At 42.8% G+C, this 27,457-nt stretch overlaps 1 protein-coding gene across 2 annotated transcripts in view; it reads left to right on the top strand.

Annotated features, from left to right (window-relative positions):
- NPNT (nephronectin) overlaps positions 1-27,457 on the top strand; it is a 211,955-nt gene that overhangs the window by 93,236 nt on the left and 91,262 nt on the right. For both annotated transcript variants that reach the window (XM_069241282.1, XM_069241273.1), the window contains one exon: positions 6,305-6,397. In XM_069241282.1, coding sequence (XP_069097383.1) covers positions 6,305-6,397 — 93 coding nt within the window. The remainder of the gene's footprint in view (positions 1-6,304; positions 6,398-27,457) is intronic.

Here is a 27,457-nt window from a genome sequence, read left to right as displayed (position 1 = left end):
AATGCAGCCACACTCGCGCGGCCCCCATTATGACATTCTCGCTGGGCCGGCGGGCACAAACCAAGTTTGCGCCCGCCGGCCCAGTGGGGATGAGGCCGCAACATAGGAGCCGGCTCCTAATGGAGCCGGCGGTGTTGCGGCCGTGCGACGGGTGCAGTTGCACCCGTCGTGCTTTTCACTGTCTGCTATGCAGACAGTAAAAAGCTGGCCGGGGCCCTGTTAGGGGGCCCCTGCACTGCCCATGCCAGTGGCATGGGCAGTGCAGGGGCCCCCAGGGGCCCCAGGACACCCCTTACCGCCAGCCTCTTCCTGGCGGTGCAAACCGCCAGAAACAGGCTGGCGGTAGGGATGTCATAATCCCCAGGGCAGCGCTGCTTGCAGCGCTGCCCTGGCGGATTATCACCGCCGGGGCTAAAATGGTGGGAAACCGCCGGCCCCGGCGGTGCGGGCCGCGGTCGTAATGAGGGCCTCCGTACCGCCAACAGGCTGTCGTAATGACCACCATAGTCTTTTGAGTCTGTAGGCCCCCTTATACAGTTTCAGGCTATAGCTGGCAGCAAAAGGGCTGAACTAACTCTAGTCCTGAAGAAGGTCCCATTGATTTAGTCTTGAGACCCAAAACAGTTGTTGTCATAGTAATAAGAAACTCTTAAACACCTTGAGCTAGAAGCAGGAAGTTCACCATACTGGAATTGCAAACTTAGGTGTTCAAATGTACTATACACCTAGGGTACCGATGTTTAGTATAGGGGCAGTCTCACCTCCTCTTTCTGTACATATGCTGGGCTCCCTACTAGGGTGACTGACTTCGACACACGTTTAAAATTTTCTATCACATGAGAGCAAATAGTTATGCACAGTGTTTACAGAGAAACCATAAATTAAATGATTGTTTGTAGTACTTATCTTATGTTGTAGAATATACATTTGCATAGATTTTTTGCACCACTGCTTGTGGCATAGGCAAATCAACCCTCTAGCAGGCCTTACAGCCCTAAGGCAGGGTGCACTAGACCACAGGTGAGGGCATAGCTGTATGAGCAATATGCCCCTACAGTGTCCAAGTCCATTCTTAGACATTGTAAGTGCCGTGTAGCCTTATTGAGTATATGGTCTGGGAGTTTGTAATTACGAACTCCACAGCTCCATAATGGCTTCACTGAATAGTGGGAAGTTTGATATCAAATATCTCAGCACAGTAAACCCACCCTGATGCCAGTGTGGAATTTATTGAAAAATTCACCCAGAGGACATCTTAGAGATGCCCCCTGTATGTTAGCCAAACTGCTAGTGCACGACTGGCTGGTCTGTGCCAGCCTGCCACTTTCAGACAAGTTTCTGACCACATGAGGTGAGAGCCTTTGTGCTCTCGGTGGTCAGAAATAAGCCTGTCCTGGGTGGAGGTGGTTCACACCTTCCCCCCTGCAGGAACTGTAACACCTGGTGGTGAGCCTCAAAGGTTCAAGCCTTGTGTTACAGTACCCCAGGGCACTCAACTTAGTGGAGTTGCCCGCCACCCAGACAAAGCCCCACTGTTGGCTGCAAGTCCGGTGGGAAAATTAGGAAAACAAAGGAGGAGTGACCCTGCCCCCAGCCAAGACCACCCTTAAGGTGTCCAGAGCTGAGGTGACCCCCTCCCTGCAGAATCCTCCATCTTGGTTTGGAGGACAGGCAACAATAGGATTAGGGTTGTGCCCTCCTCCTCAAAGGGAGTGGGCACAAGGAGGGTGTAGCCACCCTCTGGGACCATAGCCTTTGGCTACTGCCCTCTGACCCTGTAATGCCCCTAAATCCATGATTTAAGGACCTCCCTGAACCCAGCTCACCAGATTCCTGGCAGCCTGACAAGAAGAAGGACTGCACAGCTGAAACTCCCAGCAGAGAAGAAGGAAGACGACAACTGCTTTGGCCCCAACCCTACCGGCCTGTCTCCTGCTCCAAAGAACCTGCAAAAGAACAGTGACGGCGCCAGCAGGACCAGCAACCACTGCCCAGCTCCAGAGGACTACCCTGCACTCGAAAGGACCAAGAACTCCTGTGGACAGCAGCCCTGTCCAAGGAGAAACAACAACCCAGGAATCCAACACCACTCCAAATGCGTGAGTCCCGGCCACTCTGCACCAGACGCCCACAGACGGTCTCCAGGTGGCCCAACCAGCTAGAGAGGATCCCCAGGCGATTGTGAGAAAGTGCCCACCCTGGGTTGACCTCGCCACCCCTCCATGATGACGCCTGCAGAGGGAATCCCGAAGGCCCTCCTTGACCGCGAAAGCTCCAGATGATGATAACCGTCGCTTAAAAGACCACTGCACCCGCAGCCCTCAGGCCTTGGAGAACCTGACCTCCGGTGCAGCAACACTCAGCAGGCAGCCGTCCTCCCTGCCCAGCGTGTGGTTTGCCCGAGACAACCTCCAGGATCTCACCTAAAGCCTCTGAGTGACCCCGGGGGTCTCCTCAGAGAGAATCATTGGAGCCCCAACATCTTGTTTGCACCCTGCTGTCCCAGTGCCACTGAGGGTGCATATTTGGTGCCAACTTGTGAACCCCCAGTGCTGCTCTAAACCCCCAGGTCTGCCCTCCAAAGATGCAGGTACTTACCTGCCTGCAGATCTGATTCTGAGTGACCCCTGTCTGTATATGAGCCCACGTTAAATTTGCTTCACTTTTGACCTCTGCACCCGGCCGGCCCCATGTTGCTGGTGTTGGGTGTTTGGGGTTAACTTTCCCCCCAAGCGGGGGGAATGCCTAAACCCCGGAGACTGGAACTGTAAGTCAAGTACTTACCTGTAAATCAAACTAACATTGCTTCCCCCCAGGGAACTGTTTCTGAAAATTGCACTGTGTCCATTTTTAAAACAGATTATTGCCAATTTTTCACAAACTGTATAACTTATCAATTTCAAGCAAAGTACTGTTGATATATGTGTGAAATACGAATCTAGTGAAGTACTTACCTGCAACTTGAATCTTGTGGATCTAGAAATAAATTAAGAAAACATATGTTTGCTATATAAAAACCATTGGTCTGGAGTTTAGTCATTGAGTGTGTGCTTCTTCTATTGTCGGTGTACAACAAATGCTTTGCACTACCCTCTGATAAGCCTAACTGCTCTACCACACTACCACAAAAGAGAGCACTGGTATTATCTACTTTAGTCTATGTTAAGCATCTGGGGAACCCCTGGACTCTGCACACTATATCTCATTTTGATGTAGTAAATACAGAGCCAGCTTCCTACAATTTCTATTTCAGAGACATGTGTAGTGGGAGCCTTAACTGTGTTAACAAGTGTGGTCTTTGTTGTGAAAGGATAGTGGGAATAAAGGTGATCCTGTGCCTTATGTAAATGATAGCAACAAAAGAACATAAGAACAGAGAATTTGAGGAGAAGCAGAGGCTGTCTGGGATAAAACGTCAATTAGAGGCAGGCAGAGTAATTGCTGCCTTGGCTTGCCCTTTCACCATGTTTGTTTTCTAGCCTTTTCTCTAACGCTACTGCAGCAAATAGGCTCTTGAGGGACAGAGTAGGACCAAATGTCATCTGTATGTAATCAGCTGTCAAAGGATGCAAGACCACCATAGTCAAATATCCTTAAGATAAGACAGCAGCCTTAGGTTGTGTATTTGCAGTTCCAAATCGCCGAAAAAGGTCTGAAAAAGTGTTATTTTCAGGCTATCGGGACTGCTCTCGCAGCACTGAAAACCCTTATACAGTTCATGCATATTACTTCGACTACCCTGGAAATTTGTGAATTGTCATCCAAACTCGCTCATGGTGAGAGGTGTTAGGAATATAAATCATGCTCTGGAAACCATTGTAAGTCATTTTTATTAATTATCACATACACTGTTCGATATATACTCATTATCCATATTATATTATTTTTGATGCACTGTTGCCATTAATCAATCAATTTTTAGCCTCATATTTAAAATTCCTTCACTCTTACAGAATTACATTTTCAATTGTACATTTTGCATCTTTATTTGTATGCACTTTTTAATCTATTAATTTTATTAAATTTTCTAAGCAGCTGCGGACCCACGAGTAGGACGAGGGGTGGAGGAAAGGAAAGAGGTACTAGGGTGTAGGATGGGTAGGGATACAGAGGTCTATGGAGGGATAGAGTGACTGAGTATAGGCCAAGTAGATGTGCTAGGGTATAGGATGGAAAAAAGGACTGAGGTAAAGAAAATAACGTACTTAAGTCAGAAAGTGGGGAAACCAACTTGAAGAGGGAAGAAGATAGGATGAAAGTAAAGAGGTAAGAGCACTGGACTGGGGCTTCCTTCCAACACAAACAAGGAAGAGTAGACAGGCTGATGGACGAGGTGGAGTAGAAAGTAATTTTTTGTATAAAGGAAATAACGTCTCTCAACGTGGAATAAAGGTCTGCAGGGGAATTTCTTCAACATGAAGGGTATTCAATGGGCTGGTTTCAGCATTCCGTGAATTCCATTCATTTGTAACAATTCGAAGGTGCAGGTTTATGTGGAAAGTTTCTTCGTACTTTTTATCTATACAATGGCAAACGGGTCCACACAAACTACACTGAATTTCAGGAGAAGCAACTTTACAAACTATGATTTTCCAAAGATGACTCTAACCGAAGGAGGGAGACTTGGTTATGTGAAAATTTGTTACAAAAAAAGGTGTTTGCTGCAGAGGTTCCAACCACCTGAAGTAAGCAAAAATTCCGAGAAAGGAAGCCATTTTGATAAGACAGGTGCTGGGAATGGTGATGTGGGCATGGGACAAATGGACTGGGAAAGTGGTGATAAAGAAACAGGTGAAGCCTTTTTGTGTATGTATTGTCATGAAAGGAGCACCTACCAGAGGAAACTGTAAGGCTCACTGAGAAAGATGTATTCAAAGTGACCCGCAAACAAGCGGAGTTGTATTGACAACAGAAAAGGAGATGCAACAGGAAGCCCCACCAACGGGAGGTGACTGGCATCATTTATAAAACAGTCCTACTGCAGCTAGCTGAAGCTGCAGGGGCAAATGGACCACCTGGGATTCATTCTAGTGCACTGTGGTGGTTAGTGGTGTAGAACGTGATATGCTGCAGTCATACAATTAGGGCACGTAGAACAGACAACATGGCATGAGAGGAAGGGATTTTAAAGCCACCACCCAAGTCTAGGTTCTGATATTTTGGGATCTCAAAGTGACAAAAAAGGTGTGTTATGGCACTCACAAAGAGCAGTGCTGTAAAGTGTGTGCCAAGGGAGAGGAATAACCTGCAAAAAAAAAGGATAACCCACAAAACGGGAAGGCATTGTAATTAATGTGTCTTTCTGGGTGGTGGGGGTCGTTTGGAGCTTTGCATACCAGTACTGAATATTGGGTCTTAAAGAGAGTTCTGTGGATCTAATTACAACAGGGAGATTGCTAATTCGATTTCAGGTGTAAACTTCAATTTGTGCCCGAAAAGGAATTCCAAGTTGGATGGTATTTGACCATATGTAAATTGTGCTACTTGCCTACTACTTTAAGGCGGGATGGAATTGATTTTGTTGGCACATAGTTTGAATTTCAGATTTGCAAGTCAGTCATTAACCTTTATTTGGCTGAAAAACCAAAAAAGTTTAAAAATTGACAACTCTGATTTGTGCACCCCTCCTGTGGACTGCGCACCCTTGCTGCGCAAATCTGAATTTTGGGCTGGTTGCCAGCAAGAGTTTCCCAGAAACAGTAATGGATTCCCGGACCAAATAAAGATAACCTACATTAAAGGGACTGGCATAATCGAAATAATGTTGGTACAGAGTGATATATTTTGTATAAAACTGGGGACGTTGTTAGCTCTATGGTTATAAATTCAGGTAATATGCTATTCCGACCTTCTCCTTTGTGTGCCACCGGATTATGTTTCTGCTGTGGGAACAGGAAATGTAGACACATTCACAAACAGCAAATTAGCCCCTGTTTCCTGTGGCAAATGGTACTTGGAACATTCCTCAAAAAGTAGAGGGAAGCAGTCCATATATGGTTGTTTACTAAAGTAGAAATCGGCGGGGTAAAGGGAATGAAATTCTTTTTTTGTGGAAAAATAAGTCTGTCACCAATAACAGTTCATGCTATGTTTATGCCCTTCTTGCTGTGCACCTGATAGTATGTTCACACAGCCGAGCATGAGCTCTATATGCGGTGCAACGAAGGCTGTGTGTGATGACAAGGTCCACCTCTGAGAATGCTGCCACCACTTTACACTGTTAAACGAGCTTGTTTGGATTGGCAATGTTGTAAATGTGGGTCTGAGTCTATGTGGCTAACTTGCTCCCACCTTCACTTCACAGCTGTCTGCCATCCTGGGTGCAAGCATGGGGAATGTGTAGGACCCAACAAATGCAAATGTCATCCGGGATACACCGGGAAAACCTGTAACCAAGGTAAGAGAACCATCTACATGGCCAGTTATCTTCTTGCTTAGTGCTGCGTTGGAGAACTGTCTATGTCACGACACGACCAACACCCATCATTGTGGCATGTGTCTACTTTTATGTCTTTACTAATCTCAGTCTCTGTAGTTGACTGGTAATCCATGTGTTCCCTTTAATTTATGTCAGACATAACAATAGACCATTGATGGGTCCCATGGTTTGAGGGTGCTGTTCTGTGACAAACCAGCAGCTACAGTTAGAACCCAGCCCGGTACATTAGTGCTGGTTAAAGGCAGTATCCTCGAAATACACCCAAGAGGGCTTTTTCAGAGGCAAAAATTGGATTTTTGAAGGAAATGTGCATGTGCAAGCTAGTCATGTGTGCTTTCATTGTATTGAATGTCAACGCTAGGGTAAGGGCAGCAAGCGCAGTAAGTTGCGGTAACGTAAAACCAGTGGCATATTTCTGTTGCCTGAAGCATAGGAGGCATGTTATTCCAGTTTACCTTACTCAAAAGAAACTTGCCCGATTGATAAAACTAGAACAAGGCAAATTATTTTGCATATACACAATGAAAAGCAACTATTGGTCATGCCAGTAGGTTTTACATCAGCATGCTGTGTAGATTGGGAAAACATGCAACATACTGGCTTTGCAAGAGCTTGTTTTTTTCGCAGCACTGGGAACTAAGTGTAGACAAAAGCAACTGAAATATGTAAGCAACACCAAAACAAGGTTGCTTTATTTTCTGTAGCTTCTATTTCACAGGTGCTTTGTCAGCACTTGCTCCCCCTGTGCTCCCTGCAGGTCAGCGACTGATTTTAGGTGTGCTATAGTCCCTCATGCATTCCAGTGGCGGTGGAAGGTGGAAGGACACAGAACAGCCAATAGAAAAAAAGGTGAGGCCAAACTACTTCTGGAAAAGCAAAAGAATAGTCCAGGTTGGGCAATCTGGAAAAGTAAACAACGTCTTAGGTTTTGCTTATCCAAGTTGTGATTGACAATGTTTCAAGCCAATGACTGCAGTTCCCATAGCAAAGGAAGCCAGTGGTTGAAGGAGGCTTACCCATTGTTCCTTAAAGTAAGCATACAATATGTTTGCGATGAATGGTTCGAGCGCCATACAAGTCAAACCTAAAAATCATCCCTTGTAGAAGAGCCTTCAGGCTTAGACTGGTTTATTCCTTGGTCTAGAAAGTGAGACTGTACAGCTCCATTTCTCATTTCTCCAAACGCGAAGTCGGATTTTTTATTTTTTAAATTGATGCATATTACTTATAAAGGCAGTTTTCTTAATGGAAAAAGAATAGAAAAAATGTACATCTGAAACACATTGTTACCAACTCTAGTGACTCGTGTACCAGCTTGCTTAGGAATCCCACAACTGAGAAGACAAAAATCCTGACCAGGGCATTTTAAGTTACTGCCACCAGATCGTAGATTGCACGCTAGCGTCACGATGCCTCAAACATCTTTCTTACAGAAAAGCACCGAAAACAAGTCTGTTCAGAACGAGCTTGGAAAAGAAACGCCCTCGGTATTTGCCTGTACTCATTTTTGCGGTTTCTGAATTCATATTTAATTCTTTTAAACTGTGTTTTATATGGCAATATAACAACTATATTGTATTGCTAACGTGACAGTGCCTTGTTCAGACACAGCATCCTTCTATGGCCAAACGGCGAGGCTCATTGTGTACAGGTGTGAAAAATGAACTCGTGGAAAGCAAGGCCTTGGCCCCTGTGAGGACAGTGATGCAAAAGGAAGCGCTGTATTTGTACAGCCGAGCTCTGGACAGGCGTATACGGAAAAGACACCCCTGGACTTTTCCCAAATTACTTGCACATCTCTCGATTTCCATGTCGGCGCTTGACGTGATCAATGCCCTTGGCTGAACCTTCACTGAAGCGGTTGACCAGCACCATGGACAGCCTGTCCTGTCAACCAGCAGGAGGTGAGTCTAGTTGGTATCAGATAACTGCACAGCAGGAAACTGCCATGAATATTTTTATAGGCGTTCCACCCGCGTATATTTAGACACTGACAAGCCTATTTTTCAATAGTTACCATATAGCACCAGAAGCGTGGTGTGTGCTCCCTCAGCAACTCAGTAAGCAAAATATAATTTGAGCTTCCCATGAGCAGGTGACTCCCCTTGCGGTGTTCTGGAAGCGGATGACGTTTTCAGTCGGGTCTTTTAGTCACGACCATCCTTCAATCCAACAAAGGAAAGTAGGGAATACTGTATTTAAGAGCAACTCTTCATGCGAGGCCTGAGGAACACCACTGTTGACCGACTTTCTGGTAGAAAAAAATATAGCTAAGGGGCAGCCTGCAGGGTAACAAATGTGGAAGAGTTATCTGCTCTCGGCATTTCTTCATTAAAATTCTCTGAAGTTGTTTATTGTTTTCCAGTGTCTTCATTTGTTGTGAAACATGCGTTGGAGGCTAAGGTTTTTGGCACACACCACCCCTCAGTATTAACTTGTAGCAAAAGAAAAACACCACAGGGCGGCCAAACGGTCATTGTTAATAATCCTTTCTAAGAGCTACAAACACCACGCAGCCTCTGAGCATCGAACATGGCCTGCATGTTATGCCCTGGCATGGGAGTCTCACTGCCTCGTGATAACTGAGGCTGAACACTCACTGCTGACTTTTACTAATCCTCAGCTCATGTCTTCAAGATGCTGTCAGTTCTGGTTCTTGAGTATGCAGTATCCTCAGGCAGCTTCATGGTAAATGCAGCTCTAAGAAGGATGTGCTTGTAAGGTGCTCACTCCCAGCTAGAAAATTACAATTCTCCTAAGTTATGTCGGTTTTCAGCTTTTTATACCTTTCATGTGACTTACTCAATCACTGTGCAGCTAAAAGTCAAGTCTACCTGTTTGTGCCTTTCCCCCATCCCGGGTCATCGTGTTTTCCAGCATCAGCCAGTGAAGTATAAAAGGCACTAGAGTAGCCGGAATGTGTTTAGAGAGTTGCTGGCATGTACTCAAGAGTTGCTTGCATGTACTGGTAGTTATCAGCATGAGCTTGGGGTCGCCAGCCTGTATTCCGAGTCGCTATCATGTTTTTAGGGGAATGCTAATCAGTCACTTGCATGTACTCAGTCAGTGTGCCTGTAGAGTTGCTAAAATGTACAAGGGAAGTTGGACGCATGCTCTCAGTGTCGCTTTCTTGTACTCAGATGCACTCAGCGTTGCCATCATGTGCTTGGAGCATCATTGGCATGTACTCTGAAGAGTTGCTAGAATGTACTCGGAGAGTTGCTATGATGTACCCAAAGTTGACAGCATGCACTTGGACAGCTGCTAGCATGTACTTAGAACTGCCCTAAGCAATGTTTTGTGCTAGCTGAAGCCCCGAAATCTTTAACACCAAAATGCATTTGGCTGAGGTATTATTGCACGCTGTCATCACCAGAACACTGATATAGGTCATTGTCAAACAAGGGTAGAAGAAAGCATCATGCCTGAGGGTTAGAGTTGGTCCTTTGTGATATGGAATATATCTGCTTGCGAGAGCTGACGCTGAATGGGAACCTATTGGCCCGAAAGACCACTCAGTTGAGAGCTGGAAAGTGGACCCTAAGATGAAGGAAAGACTAAATACGTTTTGAAAGTATGAGGACATGAGAGAATTGAAATTGAAACCAACCACGACTCCAAGTTGGCACAGAGACCACGTGTCAGATCTTGACTGCCACGGACACAGCCCCTCGTGGGATCAGGCCCTCCGCCATTATTTTTGAATGCGTATGTGAATCCTTTACATTACATTTTTCCTGCCCACCTGGCAATAGAATGAGTCCTACGGGTCATTTCAGACTGGCCAGTGAAGAGTCACTTCCGGAGCGATTTGCTGGAAAGTGCACTTTGAGTTTCATCTGTGCTTCCCATGAAACTTAAAAGATGAAGACTCTCTGAGGCCTGGTCCGGAGCAGAGAGCTGGAGCAGGCCCTTCAGTACTTTCCGTGCCAGCGCGCCTTGCTGACTGAACTTTACATAGTGAAGAGGAAACGAAGGTTCGGCCCGGAATGAGCTGCACTAGTGATGCGGTTCCAAGAACAACCTGGGCGCATGAGTCACTTTTTCTTCCTCATTGACCCCGATTGTTAAACCTCGCCCTAGGCGGTGAGAGAAGCACATTTGTATTCAATGCAGAACCTCAGCGATTTTTAATGGGAACTGAAGCTTCATTTCTAGTTTTTGTGTCCTTTCATGGGTCGTTTTTTTTTCTGCCCTGAGAAACTATATCTCCATCCTTGAATATGCATCCGGAAAACACAATCAGTCTTGCAGTTTGTTAGCTTTGTAAATAGGCTTTTCTCTGTTCTGTCCCAATTATACCTACATTAACATCCCGGGGCTGTAGTACACTATGTGCCCTCGTGACTCAAGGGGCGTGTGCCCTCTTGTGCGGCCAATTAAAGGGTTTTCGGGACTAGAAAAGGACACAAAAAAAACCTGAGCCCTTATTTAGAGTTTGGCAGACAGGTACTGTACTCTGTCACAAAGATGGTGGATGTCCTGACAGCCACATTACAAGTGCACATTAGTCAATGAGGGTTGTAATGTGGCCAACAGGTCATTCGCCAGCTACGTCTACGGCAGAGTCCCTGTCTGTCAAACTCTAAGGCCATTCGTTTTTAAAACGACTAGGCGAATGAGTAAAACACAGAAGAAAAGGAAAAGGAAAGGGCACACTTTAAACTAAAAATTAGGCTCACTGGGCGTTTCATATTATTGTGGAAGAAGTAGGAGCTTCTGATGGGTAACGTCGACTGTCAGTGCTCTAAGGTAGTTTGTCATTTGCATTTCCTTTGTTAAATTTCAGTTCTTCTCCAGAGTCACTTTCTGATTGTGATGCCTTTTAAAAGCAACCTACAGTAGCTGTCTGATATATGCAAACTCAAGCTAAAAATCACCTGTGTGTAGCTAATCACACTCCAGAAATGCTGCTGTAGGTGATCTCTAAAGCCTTCAATGATGATTGACAGGTAGCAAACAGCCACTTCACCAGGAGCATTCATCTCTTTGACTAGTTCTCTTGTCTTTTTATTATTTCTTCTCCCTTTCTGTGAAGATGAGCACCTGCACACATCTCCGCCTGAGTTGCAAGGTGGCCTGCCCCCTTTCGTCCTCGTGGATCCTCATCCAGCATCAGCAGGTTTACCAACGAGGGGTGAGAAAAGCCTTCCTGTTCTCAGGTGGTGCGTTCCCTCCACCTGCATGGCTAGAGCAATAACAACCAAGATCCCACTGCCGGCCTGCCAAAGATGATGGTTATGAATCTGCTGCCTGCGGCCTCAGAGGCAGACCTGCAGTATTGCAGCATGCTTAGCAACCCAGCACTGTGCCTTTAGTGCTGGCTGCTCTATGAAGCATGATTCTTCCTCTGCGCTCTCTCCTTTCTTCTTGCTTGTCTTTCCAGTTTCACATTTTCAACCACTCCATACCTTTTGTCTTAGTTTAAGGTAGACCATACAGTTCATTCAAGTTCAAGGGTCTGTGGGCTCGAATACCAGCACGGAGAAAACAGGGCTGAGAAAGGCTCTTAAGATGCCTGGGACAGTTATGTTGTATTGCAAAGCTACTGTTGTTAGGATAAAAGGAGATACTGGTTAATCATATTGTCTATCTGAGAATAAACCTCTTGGATGGACACAGTGTCCTCATTTAGAAATGTAAATCAATTTCAGTACAATCCACATCATTGTTAAGCTCAAAACATTGAAAGCCTAGAACAATGAAATCCGCAATCTAATTTCAATTATTTATTAAAAATATCTTTTTAACAGTGTTTGTCTCTGTTTGATCCGCATACATTTTTCTCAAAGTTAGACATTTTAACAAACTAGTTACATACACATAAAGGCATTGTTTGTGAAAGGGTATGTTATATACAACATGAAAAGAAAAATCCTAATATCCAACAATTGTATCTTAGTTATAAGATATATTCACATTTTCAGTACGTATCAGGAATATGGATTAAAAATTGACACATAGGAGATTGAGACATAATTTATATAAACCTTAGAACAAAGATTTTTGATAAGATTTTAATACTGACATTTAAAAGGGATATGTGCATAAAAGTATTTAATTTGATGTGGCCCTTGCCTGCTTTCAGGATCAGTGGGAATAATGGTATTTCTGTAGACTTTGTTACCAATCCCCTCTCAATTTCATGAAGATGTAGCCGTTTTCCCACATGATAACATGACAATAGTGAAAAGTCTCAAATTTGCCAGCTTAAAGTGATTTATTAAACTTTATATGTCCTATTGCCACAGCTGTCTTCTGAAATTTAATTTTACTTCATAAAAGATCAACCTCATCAACATTTAACTTATAAATAAAAAATAAATACAGGACTTCAACTTATAATGTGTTTCTCACATTCATCACACAAAGATAAAACCTGTGTAGAATTGTCAGTTTTTGTAACCTTATTGCCATTAGTTTACCTCTGCTTTTAAATTAATTTCAGGCTAAGTTAATTCCTGGCCAATTGTAACATCTTTAATTCCTCTTCCATTTGGCCATCAGTTTATATGTAGTTTTTTTTTGTTTTTTAAAGATTTTTTTGCAGTTGTTGAATTTCAGCTTTTCTTTTTTCTTGTTTGGGAATCTCTAATATTAATAGCCCATTCTGTGATAAAGTACTAAAATGCTTCCCATGCCATAAAATAATCAAAGACATGCAGGTTAGGTTGAAAATAAACCTGCGTCACTTTCTCCATCCCCTTCATCGTTCGAAACATATCACTCGTCCATTGTTGCCAACATTTCTAGTGATTATAGCATACATGGAAAATTCATCAAGTCCCTGTAGGAATTACTAACATAATTTCTGCCCGATTCCGTTAATCTAAAACATAGTCCACTGTTATGTACAAATTGACATCATGTCTGAGTAATAGCAGGTAGCAATCACAAATCAACCCATTTCAACGAAATTTGACATATAGTGGCCTTTATCACGTCTGCTTTTCAGTGTGGTCAGGAGTAGAAAATATTGTTGGGGGAAAGAGTTGACTAGGATTTTAATCTGTAAATGTCCAAGACTAGTAAAACGCCTATTTGTGAAAGTAACCAATTTACAATAGAGAGCCTTGACTGCTAATGGGTTTAATAAAACATCTGGCTGGCTGCATGTGTTACCTGTGTGACATACTGACCTTACTGCATTACCCAATGAGGCAACTCCTCTGGCAAATGTTAAGTAAAGCAAAGCCATACCAATTGTTTCTCTTATCAGTGTTAAATTAGAGGACACGCGATGTTGAATGTCACTGGGTGAGTGCTATTTTTTGTCAGTCAGGTCAGTGACAAATTCGGAATAAGCAAACAATCGTCTCTTTCAATTTAAAACCCGTGAAAAGGCTTTACTTCCCCCAGTTTATAGATAAATTCTAATTGTTTTTACTTCCCCCAGTTTAAAATGTTTTCGTGACCCTTGTTTTTTTTTTGCTCTTGTTCATAATGTTACAGAGAAAGACTGGCCGAGTTTCGCATTTCTGACCATGTTCGATCATTGTAAAACAACTACCCGCCATGGTTCTGATGTCTTGAATAATCTCTCAGCATATTCCACAAGGATATCACAAGAGCTAGAGACTCAAGTGTACCCAAATGAACATAATTAAAACGTAAACTAAACTGCAACACCTGACCCATCACAGACGTTCCTCATCATCATCCTCCAAATAGATTGCTCTCTTCTGCTGTTTTTAATGAAGAGTGAAGTACTCCTTGTGTTCATCAATCACTTCCATTATTTGTGTTCTGTTGAGTCCCATTCCAGTTTCTTTTTTCTTTGAAAGCTACCTCCATTTCTGTTGCATGAAGCATTATTTTAGCATTGTAATTCATTTGCTTAGTCATGAATTCGTCCACTTACCCCATGCTTTTGTAATGCTTTGTTCATAAGCATCAAGCCTGGCATAATATTGTACCATATGGTGCACATACTTATCTAGAGATGTATGTGTGCCACACTGGAGTAGGATCTGCACCTCTGATTAACTTTGATGTGTGCAGATTCATTTAGAGTCTAATTCTAGCATTGTCTAACCATCCCATGCTCCACCCTGTTCTGGTCTTACCAGCCTCCATCTGTAATATTGCATTCTCGCTTCATGAACCCAGCCTTTGCTTGCATCGAGGTCCTGCTTTTCCTCTGTGCTCCAGTGTGCTTTGCCTAGCTTACATGTCAGTGGTTTTACCTTGTCTTATTTCCAGCTCACATGTCCTTTCTGCTGCTACAAGACTGTGCAGGTGCGGCAAAAGGATGAGATGACAGATTGTGGTGTGAAGTGGATGGAGCCCTTCCATAGTATGGTGTGATTTACACTTAAGATTCTCAACATGAAGTACTAGAGTTTGGTGGATTTAGACGTGTAGTATCTTTTTAAATATATATATGTGGCTTGGATTTAGATATACATGTTACCCCCAATCGCATAAAAGGTTTGGAAAGAAATTACTATAAGGCCGAAAGAGCAAAGATGATCCACTGCCCGGGTAGGATAAAATGCTCTTATGGTGGAGATTTTATTTTTATTTTTCATTTCTGGACCCCATTGCTTCCCAGTTTATCAGTGATGGCGAGGGAAATAAGTCTGAATCGTATTCTCACATCTCACAAAACAGTAGGGCTGGTTTGTTCTTAACTGCTGAATTACACATTACGTTCCAGTTTGGGACTGGGCTTGACAAGTTACCCAAATACTAACATCTAATCATGTTTTCTGAATGATCGACAACCTAACAATAAATCCCCAATCATATTCATGCTGTGTAAATTGGCTTCATGCATATTTTTTGTGGTTACTCTGAAAACATTTCTCCATTTTATTATTAGCTGATTGGCAAACCCAGCCCACCAATACATTCACAGACATATGAGTGTTAAATGTTACATGATGTAAAGATTAATTAATCATGGATGATTTGTCATTTGTTGATTTAAAGGTGCGTTGTCAGACGAAATTTGACCTTAACGCAAATGCATAAAATAGGGGATTTCAAATTAATTTCTCACTCTCCATTCTTTGCCTGCTGCTGTGGGAAATTGACCTCTTGCATATCATAATGAAGAACAAATGTAGCTGCTAGAGGTGCGATAAATGTGCGTGATTATGTTAAATTATAACAAAATTATGCAAAACTATTTGAAATGTGAATCCATTATTTTGTGCTATTTTTAGAGAGTTGTGTTATTTTTTGTTTTAAGGATGCATTTAAACAACAGCACAACAAACAGCTACTGTTGTAGAAGGGATTCTTTAGGGATTTATGATGACCTAGGCAGGCCTTATAATTTGAGGGGGCATTAATAGTTGGAGTATGTACATATGTAGTGATTACTGAAAAGTGTGAGTCATTCACTCTTATAGACTGTGGGTGAAATCATCACCGAACTACAGTTTCACCAATGTGATGCCTAGAAACTTGGTTGATGCACCAATATTGTGGTAGATCATGATACCAAATTTCCACATATAGGCGCTCCTTGTGGCACTTAAACATTTGTGATTTTTCTATGACATAGTTCTTAACGAGATTGAGGCACTTGAATCACCCTGCTGGGCCAAGTTATTTACACTGCTAGCTGGCTGGAGGATCAAAAGGGTCTTCATTCAATAGGGCAGTTAGCCAGGAATTAGGCCAGCTCCTGGGAAAAGAGCGAATGGGGACGGAATATACATGGGCTAATTTCCTTGACACTGCTCCTGGCCTGGGAAGGCTCAACCCCATAGAAACAAAAGAGAATAGCCAGACCTCTGGAGCCAGTCACAGGAGGGACTGCCCTTTGAAGTTTTGGAGGGAAGGGACAAGACACAGGGCTAACATTGGGCAGAGGTGCCTGCCTTCTGGAACTTTCCATTTAAACACCCTTGCACTAGGGAGACGCTTTAAAGAACAGTCTGGACCTTGGGGAAGCAACGTAGGAGAATTGTCCATATGGAAAGAGAAGACAGTACCAGACCTGTACTACAAGGATGGATTCAAGGACTTATGATTTCAGATGGAACCCAGGGTCTAGGATTTGTAAAGGGATGGACCTGCTCCTCTGGACATTCTATGGACTGATTTTGCAGGATTATGACCTCCAGAAGGACAGGGATTCTGATTTCCCCTGACCCAAGTGCGCTGCAAGTGGTCAAAGGAGGCTGTGGGACCTGGAGGGTGCATGCAAGAGGAACACTCTGCTTGAGGTCTTGGGGTGCTGCTCATGAAAAGTTGAGGCCCAGGAGAAATACCAGGCACTCTGACAGGTCCTTTGTAGGAAGGGAGAGCAGTGAAGACTAGGCTCCCCAAGAATTGCAAAAGTTAGAGGCCAGCACGTCTGATGAAACCTCTCCTGGTGGCCAGAGCATGCCACCAGGAACAAAACACGTTTCCATGTGCAATTAATCATTTAAGGTATTAATGAAGATCATGGAAAAGATTTAGTCGCAATGATAGTTATTAGTGAATCATTACATGTATTATTAATGAATATCATTGAAATTATTTATGACAATCAGAGTTAATTCTGAGTCAGTTCATGTTGTAATGAAGGTAATTGGAAGATGGACTGATCTGCTTTGCCTCCTTGAAAGAGTTACTTGCTATAGTGGGGGACTTGGTTTCTAGTAGCTGGAAGGTTGCAGACTTATGACTCGTGAAAGACCTACATACTCACCAAACTATAACTTTCTCACAAAGCATTATTGTCAAAAGGAAATGAAATGAGGCAAAGGATCATCATGTTGACTGTGAAACTCCATATGGAGTTTGCCAGTAGACAGTATGTGGGGATTGGTATTGTGCGGGCAGTGGACAAAGTGGTACAAAGATTTGGTTTGGCCATGTAAGCAATCTGTGAATTAAACCAAATCTAAAGACTGACTACTCTGCTGATGTTGGCCCAAAGGTTATTGTGAAAGAGTGAGGAGGAATGCAACAGTATATTCTGGTATGACCTTTTCACACTGGCCAGAAGCGCCTTCTAATAAATATTTCAGGATGAGGAATATAATTAATTGTTGGAAAGGGCGATTTAAAGAGGTTTTGTCAATGTTGTGTTGATGATCAAGTATCCTCAGCTCAGATCCTTGGATATGTCTCGAGGTTTTAGAGAAAATATACTAAACATCATACCTCATCTCTACATAATAATGAAAGAAAAGAATAATTCATTTATCCTAGGATACCATTATGGATGTCTAGCATTGGCAGTGTCCATATGACAAAATTGGTGGAAGGCGGCCAAAATTAAATTTGTGGTAAATAGATTTTCTTTCTGTGCCACCATGGGTGCTACCGCATTTAAAGTAATGAAGTACTGCACAGATGCAAACCAAATGCATAGATGTTTCTTAGTTGGATACAAGTTGCAGGGTGAAAATTGTTGAGCTGAAGCAAACCTGACTATACACAGATACGTTGAGCATAAAGCTGTGAATGAACTGGAACTGACTATATGTGATTTGTTCCTGTAGAAAGTGTAGTGTGCCAGGCATCTGTCATCTTTAGATCCAGGATGCCGTCAACTAACAGTGGGAAATGGTTGTTGTGTTATGATTTGACATGTCTGAGTTAGGACCCAGGCTTGCAGTCTCAATTATTTCCAGTAAATATTCTCCCTTTGCCAGGATGCTTACAGGTAGGAATAAATCATCGTTAAACTAGTTTTGGGCATCTGAGGATCTGAGCATAAATTCAAGAGGTCACCTATTGACACCAGCAACATCACATATCTGGTAATGCACATTTGGGCACCATGGAAGTTCCCATTGGTAAGAGTGTTGTCAGGGTCTGCTTTAGAGGGGTGCAGCCGAACTGGGCGCTGACCTGGGAGGTGCACACTAACCACAGGAAGGATGCTGTCTTGAGCAATAACTTTCCATTGTGAAGCACTTGCTGCAGAGTTCCTTGTGCATCCAGCTTTCAGGCGGCAATACAAATGTCAAGATAACTCTTGTGATTAATGTTCCTGCTAGAGAGAGTAAGAGAGAATGAAGTGCTGTCTAGTGACAGTTTTGACTTGCCATAAAGTAGCACGGAAGGTTAATATGCCTGCTGCAAAGAACATATCTGTATTTTATGTGGATAGCTGAATAAATTAGTAAAGTCAACCTTTACCAGCGCTTTAAAAAAATTTATGTATTTGAGAGAGGGACTATGGAGAGATGAGGGACACTTTTGAGGGGCGGTAGTGAGGGAATTCGAGAAGAAGGTCATTGGGGGGGCGTGCCAAAAAAGACTGTCACACAGGGGGCCACTAGCACTAAAGCTGACCCTGAGTGTTGTCATTGCCTGCGACTATTCCCCACCCCACACCAATGCTTCATCTATCTCATTACCTCGTTTACGATCCATACCCTCCTTTTCCTCTACTCATACCTTTGTCATTAATGTAACATGCTAAATAGTAGTTTTGTCACTCTGGGGTAAATAACCACCTTGGCTGAGTATCCTTAGGATGCCATTTCATCCATTTCCTGGAGCCAGACCTCAGTAATGAAGTCAGTCCAAAATGCTGAAATGAAAGTTTAAATAAGAGCAGCAAAGAATGGTGTTGCTTAGGGAAGCATGCGATTTTGCTTTTTCACAGTATCAGAATGCACTAATAATATGCCTCATGCACCCTCAACATTGACAAAATGAAAAACTTCCACATATTACACAATAAACGCAACACAATGCTTACATTATTTAATACCCATCAACATGAATCAAGTAAGTAATGATGTTGAAAAGTCTGCACAGCGAGAGTGTTCTGTGATTCTGAAGTACAGACAACACTCCCTTTCTCTTGTCCATTGCAGTTGTGGTGGTGGGACACAGTGGTTAGTTTTCTCAGCCACAGGTGTTTCCCAGGGCTCCCACTACACAGGTAGGATATTGTTTTTCATGATTAATGACAATTTGGAGGAAACTGTGAAAAAGCTCTGGGCTATCTTTTTAGATACTGCTCGGTTGAATTTGGCATTTGACCGTAGCCCTGAATGGCATGTGTGATGTTGAACACCTGATACATATGTTTAAAATCCTCAGTGTTTGACAAATCTTTCACTTCATGGAGGCACGTTCGTTGATCTCGTGAACGATTCAATCGACATGGGAATTTGTCTGCAAGGAGCAAAAATCGGGGACAACAATGGTATAAATTTTACGATGCACTTGATGAACTATAAGAGAATGAGAGCATTGCAAAACATCCATCACTCGTCCATTCCTTCTTTTGTATATGATTCAAACAAAATTGACAGGAAAAGACAACTCCATCTTGAGGTGGGAGCTTCAGTCAGTAGTATTTGTTCAAGCCATCTTCTTGGAAAGAGCCATTCAAAAGCCTTGACAACTTCTTTTGACCGACACACACCATTGACTAAGGTCAGATGACAGAACTATCCGCTAACGCAAATCGCTGCTCTTCATCCGCTGCCCTTGCCTGCCAACGTGCTGTGGAAGTTGTAGGGCACCCGTCTGGGTGACTGCAACTGCATAAACACTGATGCAGTCTAGCCAGCAGGGACTGAAGGCCGTGAATTGAGCGTGGGGTGCAGAGATGCATTGCCTGACTGCAATCATTTCATCATTTTGCTCCCAACACTTGGTCTGAGGTAAACTCTGTGTGGATATAACACCCTTTTGTGGTAGTGATTGAAAGGGTTGTTTCTGCCTAGCAGGGTGTGTGTCTTTTCACTGTTCAAAAAACCCTACTGTGATGAACACCCCTGCAATATGCAGTACCCGCAGCATACTGTGAAAGAATAATCTGACTGTTTAGACAGTGGCGCTGGTCATGGCATTGGCAGAGACGCTCTTGGGGTGGAACGAAGAGTTGAGGGCCTGTAGTTATATTTACGTGAGGACAATCAAAATCATCTTTTATTATGCTATTGTCCTTAGGGTGATGTGTTTCACAGCAGGAATGTCCTACCTGCCTTTTTCATGTAGTGGGTTATACTACATCTTCCCCACTGACAATACTCTAGATTATAGTTACGGTGTGCTTTGTAGTGAAACCTCCACCCGTTTCTCTTGACTAGCTTGCACTTGGTTTGAGGACAAACTCAGTCGGTGCATCCGATCTGGCTTTTCAACACTAATGTTTTTTGTATTTAAGGGTCAAGATCTCTGAAGGCAGTTGCTGAGTTGCATTAACTTTGCTTTTCTAAGTAATATTTTGCCAAATGCTCAGTATTACTTCTAGCACTTTAATGGAGTTTTACAAAGCAGCTGTGCTTCTGATTTCTGTAAGGGAAAACAAGCATTGTCAAAACCAATGTCTCGTCTTTAGCCCCTTTTGACAAACAGATTTTGTGCATGCTTTTTTTGCTGAGTCTGTGCAGCATTTGCAAAAAGAATTAATTTTTGGAGGTGCTTGGCAGTACCGGCAAATGACTTGACTAAGTGCACGTGTCATGCCTTGTCATTCCATGTGCATGAGTGATGGATGACTTGTATATCCACGAGTCACCATGATCGCGAGCATGCACAGAATGAATAGGGCCCAAGTGTATTAATTTTTTTATTTACCATTTTAAAATGGTGGATGCCAAGGCAGTAGACCGAAAAATAAAGTACTCCCAACATTGAACCATGTGGCTTCCACTGAGTGAGTGTAGCATGTGATTCCAGTCCTTTCAAGGAAGGTCCTCAGGAGTTGTTTCCCCAGTAAAGGTTTCTTCCTTCTTTCTTCCTTTCCTTCTCTTTTCTCCTTTCTATTTGTCTTCCCTTCTTTCCATTTTTCTGTTGCTGCTGCCAACCTTTAAGTTTACCTTCCACTTTAATTTCCAACTTTGCATTCTTCTTTACTCCCTTCATTTGCACTCGCACTCCATTTGCCATTCCCATCCTTCCTCTCTGTGACCATGTTTTATTACTTCCCTCTGGGCAGCCCCCACAATTGTCACGGTCTTTTCTTTCTGTTATTTATCAGTGTCTGCTTCTGTCTTGTGACTCTGGAGACACAGTTCAAAGTTAAGAAGGGCTGTAGAAATAATTTAATCTGTTCACTGGCACCGCCCCTCAAGCTGATATAGCAGTTGCTTCACTACGCCCCGGGCGGAAGACACTCATTGCAGTAAATTATAAATAAAAAAATATATATACATGTGCAAACACACTTTTAAAAAAAACCTGAAGGGAGCACAGCAGCAAGTGGCAGTTACCAGGTCCTCTAAAAAAGGGAAAAAGAGAACTTGTGGGGTGGAGGAACAAGTAGACAGAAACAGCCTGCAGTGGGCGAGGGGAGCAATGCATGGGCTTCAGCCAAGCTGGGGGTAATAAGTTGAAAAATAAGACTGGTGGGTTAAGCAATGATAGCGTGGTGCTTGGAGTGAAAATGGAGTGTGTTGGACAGGTGTAAGAAGTGTATGTGTGCAGAGCAGTTGGGGTAACCATGGACGAGTTGGGTTTTGGGAGGAGGGAGCAACTTGAAGAGCCTGGGTGTGGGTATTTGACAGTGGAACAGCACCGGAAGCACCAGAAAACTCTCGCACTATTATGGTCCCCTAAATAAAAATAAAAACATAAGTAGTTTGCTGAGTGTGAGCAGTGGAAGGATATAGACCATCCAATCAAAAGAGGAATAAAAAGGCTGTGCTGCAGGGGAGGGGCGAACACAAGAAAAGGGAGGAAAGCTGTAGGAGTAGGAGACAAGTAAGTGAGAGTGACAACAATGCCAACCAACAGTAAGCATTGGGTAGCTTTATCTTTCAACAACAGACAGCTTACAATCTGCCTGTAAAAGAGACCGAAAAATACCACCAATGCAGACTTAGCCTTATACAAACTTTTATAAGTTGGAACATCTATCTACGCTAGTCATTCATAGCTTAGAACACATTTTTAATAGAGGGGATTAGTCGATAATCTTCTAGCTCTTTCTTGAGTGTGTGACTGTTGTAAGTGGCTAAAGATGACCACAGCTTGCAAGAAATTAACATTGTATTGGAATGTAACTCTCCACATGGCCATGATTTAATTGAGATTGTATCGTTCATAGCAACTAACAGGTTTCAACTAGGGTAGGGAGAGAACCTGAGTAAACACAGCAACATATTCTCTGCAGCACTCTGAATCATCTTCCTGTCACCCTGACAACTTTCACTAATGCACAGGCTAAACAGATTAGGGTGTCACTTTTCCGCAAGCAGTGCCACAGGACTACTGCAGGAAGGCGAGATGACAAGATGAAGTAGTTGTGTTCTCGCCTTCCAGTGGGCGGCACTTAATGTGGATTGGTTGGTATTGAAGAACTGTAGCATAGTTCAGAAGCACAAACCCCTCCACACCCACCCCTTATTTTTAAATGTAATGGATCTGCCTGGGTGACCTGATGCACATTTCCTCTCCACCCCTTTTTCCAGGAGGGATTCTGGCAGCATGCCAGTTATGTCCGTGCGTGTGCCGGACAGAAATATCTGTGTGATTGAGCAAAGACTGAGCAGTTGGCGTACATCTCTAAAACTGAAATTTCGGGCATTTAAGGAATGCCCTTGCAATCACAATTTGGTCACCAGAAGAACTGTGAGTGAGTAAGAAACCAGAGGGATCTCTCCCAATTTGCAATGGAGGGTAAGCACAATCTCTGCATTTGGAATGTCTCGGTGGCATGCACCCAAGAATGTGGGTTGCTTGTTATTATTAGGACCTGCTAGTAATAGTGGCCCATTCTCCAGCATCGTAGTCATTCCCATAAATGTTTGATCCCATGCGGTGTCATATTCTCAACCATATGAAAATACCCTCTTAAGATTATTATTTGCAGCACTTAGCACCGGCGACCATGTATCAACTGTCACTGCACAACTTTCAGGCCCTTGCATCAGTCGCCTGCATGTTGTGTTCAAACATAGCTTACACATGGAGCACTTTTCACACCTTATTGCTTTTATGTTTTTGAAAGCAACATTTTCCCCAAACACTATAAGGTTTCGTGAAGACTTGTCAAAGAGCACCAAAATTATTAGAGAAACACAAAACTCTCTTCCTATGGAAACTCTGACCTAACTAGAACTACAAAGTGCTACTGCTACCGTGTAACATATATATCGGCAGTTTAAAATCTCTAAAATCCTTTCTCCCGTAATGGCCGTCCTCTCCTTGGAGGCATTCTGAGGGAAGTGCACGTGGCCCAAATAGACACAGGGTTTCAGACGTAAGCCCACACGTGAGTAGAAAACGGAGACAGGCAGACCTCGCGTGCGGCCAAATGTTTTGTTTGCACGAATCTGCCACTAACTGCACAAACACATAACCTTATCGCCTGCGGTGACTTTGTGTACATTAGATCACTGCTCGTGCTGAAAGATAAAGCTGGCACCACGCGTTGCCGTGGGCGTGAGGACTAAACGAGCCTATTCTCCTTTCGTAGTGTGAAATCAGAATTGGCAACACACACTATACTACTTTTCAAGCTGTATGGACATGCATCCATATATTACAATTAAAGCTACCTAAAGTGAGATGCAATGGAGAAAAAGAAATACAAATGTGTCTTGTTTTTTATGTCAATCTTCAACTGTACTTTTTCAATTTCATTCTAATTCTCTTTACAATCTTTCGCTTGCGCAGGTCATTTTTTATCCCTTTACAACAAACAGAACACTGCTATCTCACTTTATAAAGTAATTATTTTGAGGTGGACACTCTCCTACGTCTTCAGCATAGTTAAAAAGTTAAAGGCAAGAGAATGAATTAAAACAACTAAAATGGTTTAAAAAAATGCGGAATGAACTCTTCAAAGAGCAAAGTAAAACAAAGCGAATCAATGTCCCTGATTTACACTATTGAAAGGAAAAAGTAATTTATACAGCAAAGTGATAAAATTGCAGGTGTTCGAGCCTTTATCTCTAACAGGGTGTCTGTAAATGGTATTACCCCTTATCCAGAGGCCTGTTCCCCAAATGTGCCTCTATGCGTCTAAGACTGGTGCAACCGTGATAAGCACAAAGAGTGAAATAAGGCAGACCAATTATGATACTAGTCCATACCAAGGCTCTTAAGTGACACCAACTACTGTTTGTTAGAAGCGTGATTTTGCTTTTAGGTATCACTAATCCATAACTGAGATCTGGGTGGCCCAGCTAAATGGAAGTCAGAAGTCATACAAATATCGCTCTTAGTAGAACTGTCTTCTGTGTTCATACATAATGGTAGGTTTCTATCTATTAAAAAAACAAACCTAAGTTATCCCCCTACTAGGTCTGTAAGACCTAAGGTTGAAACTTTACTATAAAAAGGAATCTGGCTGCCCACTGCTGTTAAGACTGGCCAACCATCAGATGAATTAACTTCCCCTTCCATGTCCCTAACACCTAATATTGATCCAGTCACAGTCTATCTTTTGGAAGGGTAGAAGGCTCTGATTGCAATGCACAAACTGAACCATCACCACAGGCCAAGGAGCGCACTTGTCAGCCGTAAGAGCCGGCTGCTTAAGGCCTTCCTGAACTTAGGGTGATGGTTTCATTCTTAAGGCTTGTGAGCAAGGAGTTCTACTCCCAATCGCTGTCGCTTGCTTGTAAATCCTAAGAATAACTAGCAAGTGTTGATTCGCCAAGAGCAGGTTATAACTCTGTTATCCAAATTTGTAGATCAGGTACTATGAGTAACTCTTTGCCAAAGATGTATGTACAGAACAGACAGACTTAACACACTTTTTTACTGTCTAGCAAAGGAGGACAACAAATGCTGCCCTGCATGTTAAACTGTTTACATCAGTAATCGAAGCCAGGATCGATTTATTACCATAGTAAGGGGAAAACGAACATATAGGGAATCCTGTGTTTCCAGATATTAACTTTATCACTAGTGAGACATTCATGTATGTAACACATTAATATTCCTAGCTAGTTTAACTCGATTCCAGTATGATCCTGTAGTCGTCACACGTTTTTAGAAAGCAATGGAAAAATATGTTAAATGACTTTCAAATTATACACACCGAGAAATAGCTTATTCAAGGAAGTCTGTGCATGGGTGCTCAAGACAGTTGTTTATCCTTTGCTAATAGTGGGCATAGCAGTCTACATGTCCCTGTGTGCAGAAGCAGCCCTCCCAGAACTCACTCTTACCCGTGGGAGGGGAAGGTGCCATTCATTTGTTTAGAGTAGGTTTTTCCTCAATCTTTTCCTCCATTGGAAACTATCGTTTAACAAGTACAACCTTCTGCTGGCCAGTCCAAACGGGTCTGGTTTAGGACTTTCTGCTCCAGAAGCCAGAGTCAACCGTGCACAAAGAAAAAATTTACATTTCTTTGATTGTGAGAATAGTGGATTCCTATTGAATATATTTTTTCCTTTATAAGGCTCAGTGCTCTGATCACCAAGGCTGGATAAATACTGGCTCACTGGAGCGCTTTACGAGCTAGCTTCAAGGGCCCCGCCCCTCTGCTCCGTGCTTGGCTGGTGGCCCAAGAGGTCCAAAACAGGGCAAAGCGAAGGTGAAATATCAGTCAATTGTTATAGAAAATATATTGCCTAGCAAGTAAAAGATATACACGTTTAGAGTCACACCTCAGCTCTAAAGGTGGTATTGCCTTCTGTTTTTCAATGTATTTCCCATTTTAACTGCTGTTGTCTCTCTTGAAGATATAACACTGTCTGGGCATTGAGTATTGTACATTGTGTCTTACTCTTTCTTGGTTTATAACCCTTTTCATATTACTGTTTCCGAGTACATAACTCCTAAGCTTTGACTCCATAGTTTTACTACCGGTTGAGAGTGAAGTGCCTAAAGGAATCAACTTGGTTATCAGACCGTTCCCTCCATCCTTGCAGGGGGAGAGAAAACCTAGCAACATTTATATGATTGCAAGTGTTCTCCACTAAACAGGACACTGGGTATGTGATGTGCGATGAACAGTTCAAAGTCCAAGTCTTTTTGACTTTCCAGTCAGTTTGGTCGTGCAGTCATGGTCTACCAAAAAGGAGTTGGTGTGAAGATTGTTGAGGTAAAGGATTATCACAGCTGCAACAAAGATCTACGGGGCATATTTACTAATCTTACACCCAGTGCAGGGCAGCAATTAAAGTTTCTGCACTGCATTGTCTGAAATGGAGAGCTCAGAAAAGCTCCATATTTACAAAGATATGGAGCAGTTCTGCTCTCTCTTTGTGCTGATGCTCAATGTGTTGCATTGCACCAATATAGGCACCCTTTCATCATAGTGCAGGGGTGATTGTTACAGGCAGAATTGTTTTTCTGCACACCTTCCTACACAAAAACAATCCTTAGAGGAATTTTCCTTTTTCTAGATGTGCTGCATTCTGCAGGACACATGGAAAGAGGAAATAATGAGAAGAAGTAAAGATATTGCTCTTCGTTACGCCTTTCTGGGGAAGTCATAACCTTTTGACGCATTCAAAAGCTTACTAGCTTTAGTAAATCTGGGAATGCACCACAATCCTTGGAATGTCCCCCAAGTTGAAATGTAACATAAAACAGCTCAAGCAGTTGCATTGCATTTCTTCACAAAAACTCGCAAATCAGGCCTTGCATGCCTTTTGTAAATTCCAAATAAGCATTTGCATTTGCCTGCGCTAACTTGGGTGCCTGAAAGGCTTAGGGAATCTAGGCCTAAATGTTCAGTCAATTTTCTTTTTTTTTTTGCTTGAACACTCTGATAAAACATCTCTCCATTAAAATGTGTTTAGCTATCTACATACATATATACATAAACAGAAATATGTTTATAAATGGTAAAGTGAACAAGTAGCAAAAACATGGAAATGTAATACACAGTGGAGCAGTGAAGCCTGCTTGTTTTATGCCCTAGCTTGCTATCAATACTACTATTGTAATTTTGTACTTGGTGTAAGAAGGTGCATCTTTTATTTGTGGGCACTAATATTTACTCTGCCTGGGACGTTATCTATTGTCATTGGGTATTAGTAACCCTGGTTGGACATTTTAGGTTCAGCAGCCTCACATTTTAAAACGCATGTATTATAGACGCCTGTATAGTTATTGGCATAGATCATCAGGGAGGCAGGGTAAGGAACACTGGTGCTCCCAGCAGCAATGGCGGCTGCCACTGAACGGGTGTGGCGG

The sequence above is a fragment of the Pleurodeles waltl genome, chromosome 1_2 (genome assembly GCF_031143425.1).
Source record: "Pleurodeles waltl isolate 20211129_DDA chromosome 1_2, aPleWal1.hap1.20221129, whole genome shotgun sequence".
Classification (NCBI taxonomy): Eukaryota; Metazoa; Chordata; class Amphibia; order Caudata; family Salamandridae; genus Pleurodeles; species Pleurodeles waltl.
Note: the sequence above shows the minus strand (reverse complement) of the source record. Positions and strands in the feature narration are given on the sequence as shown.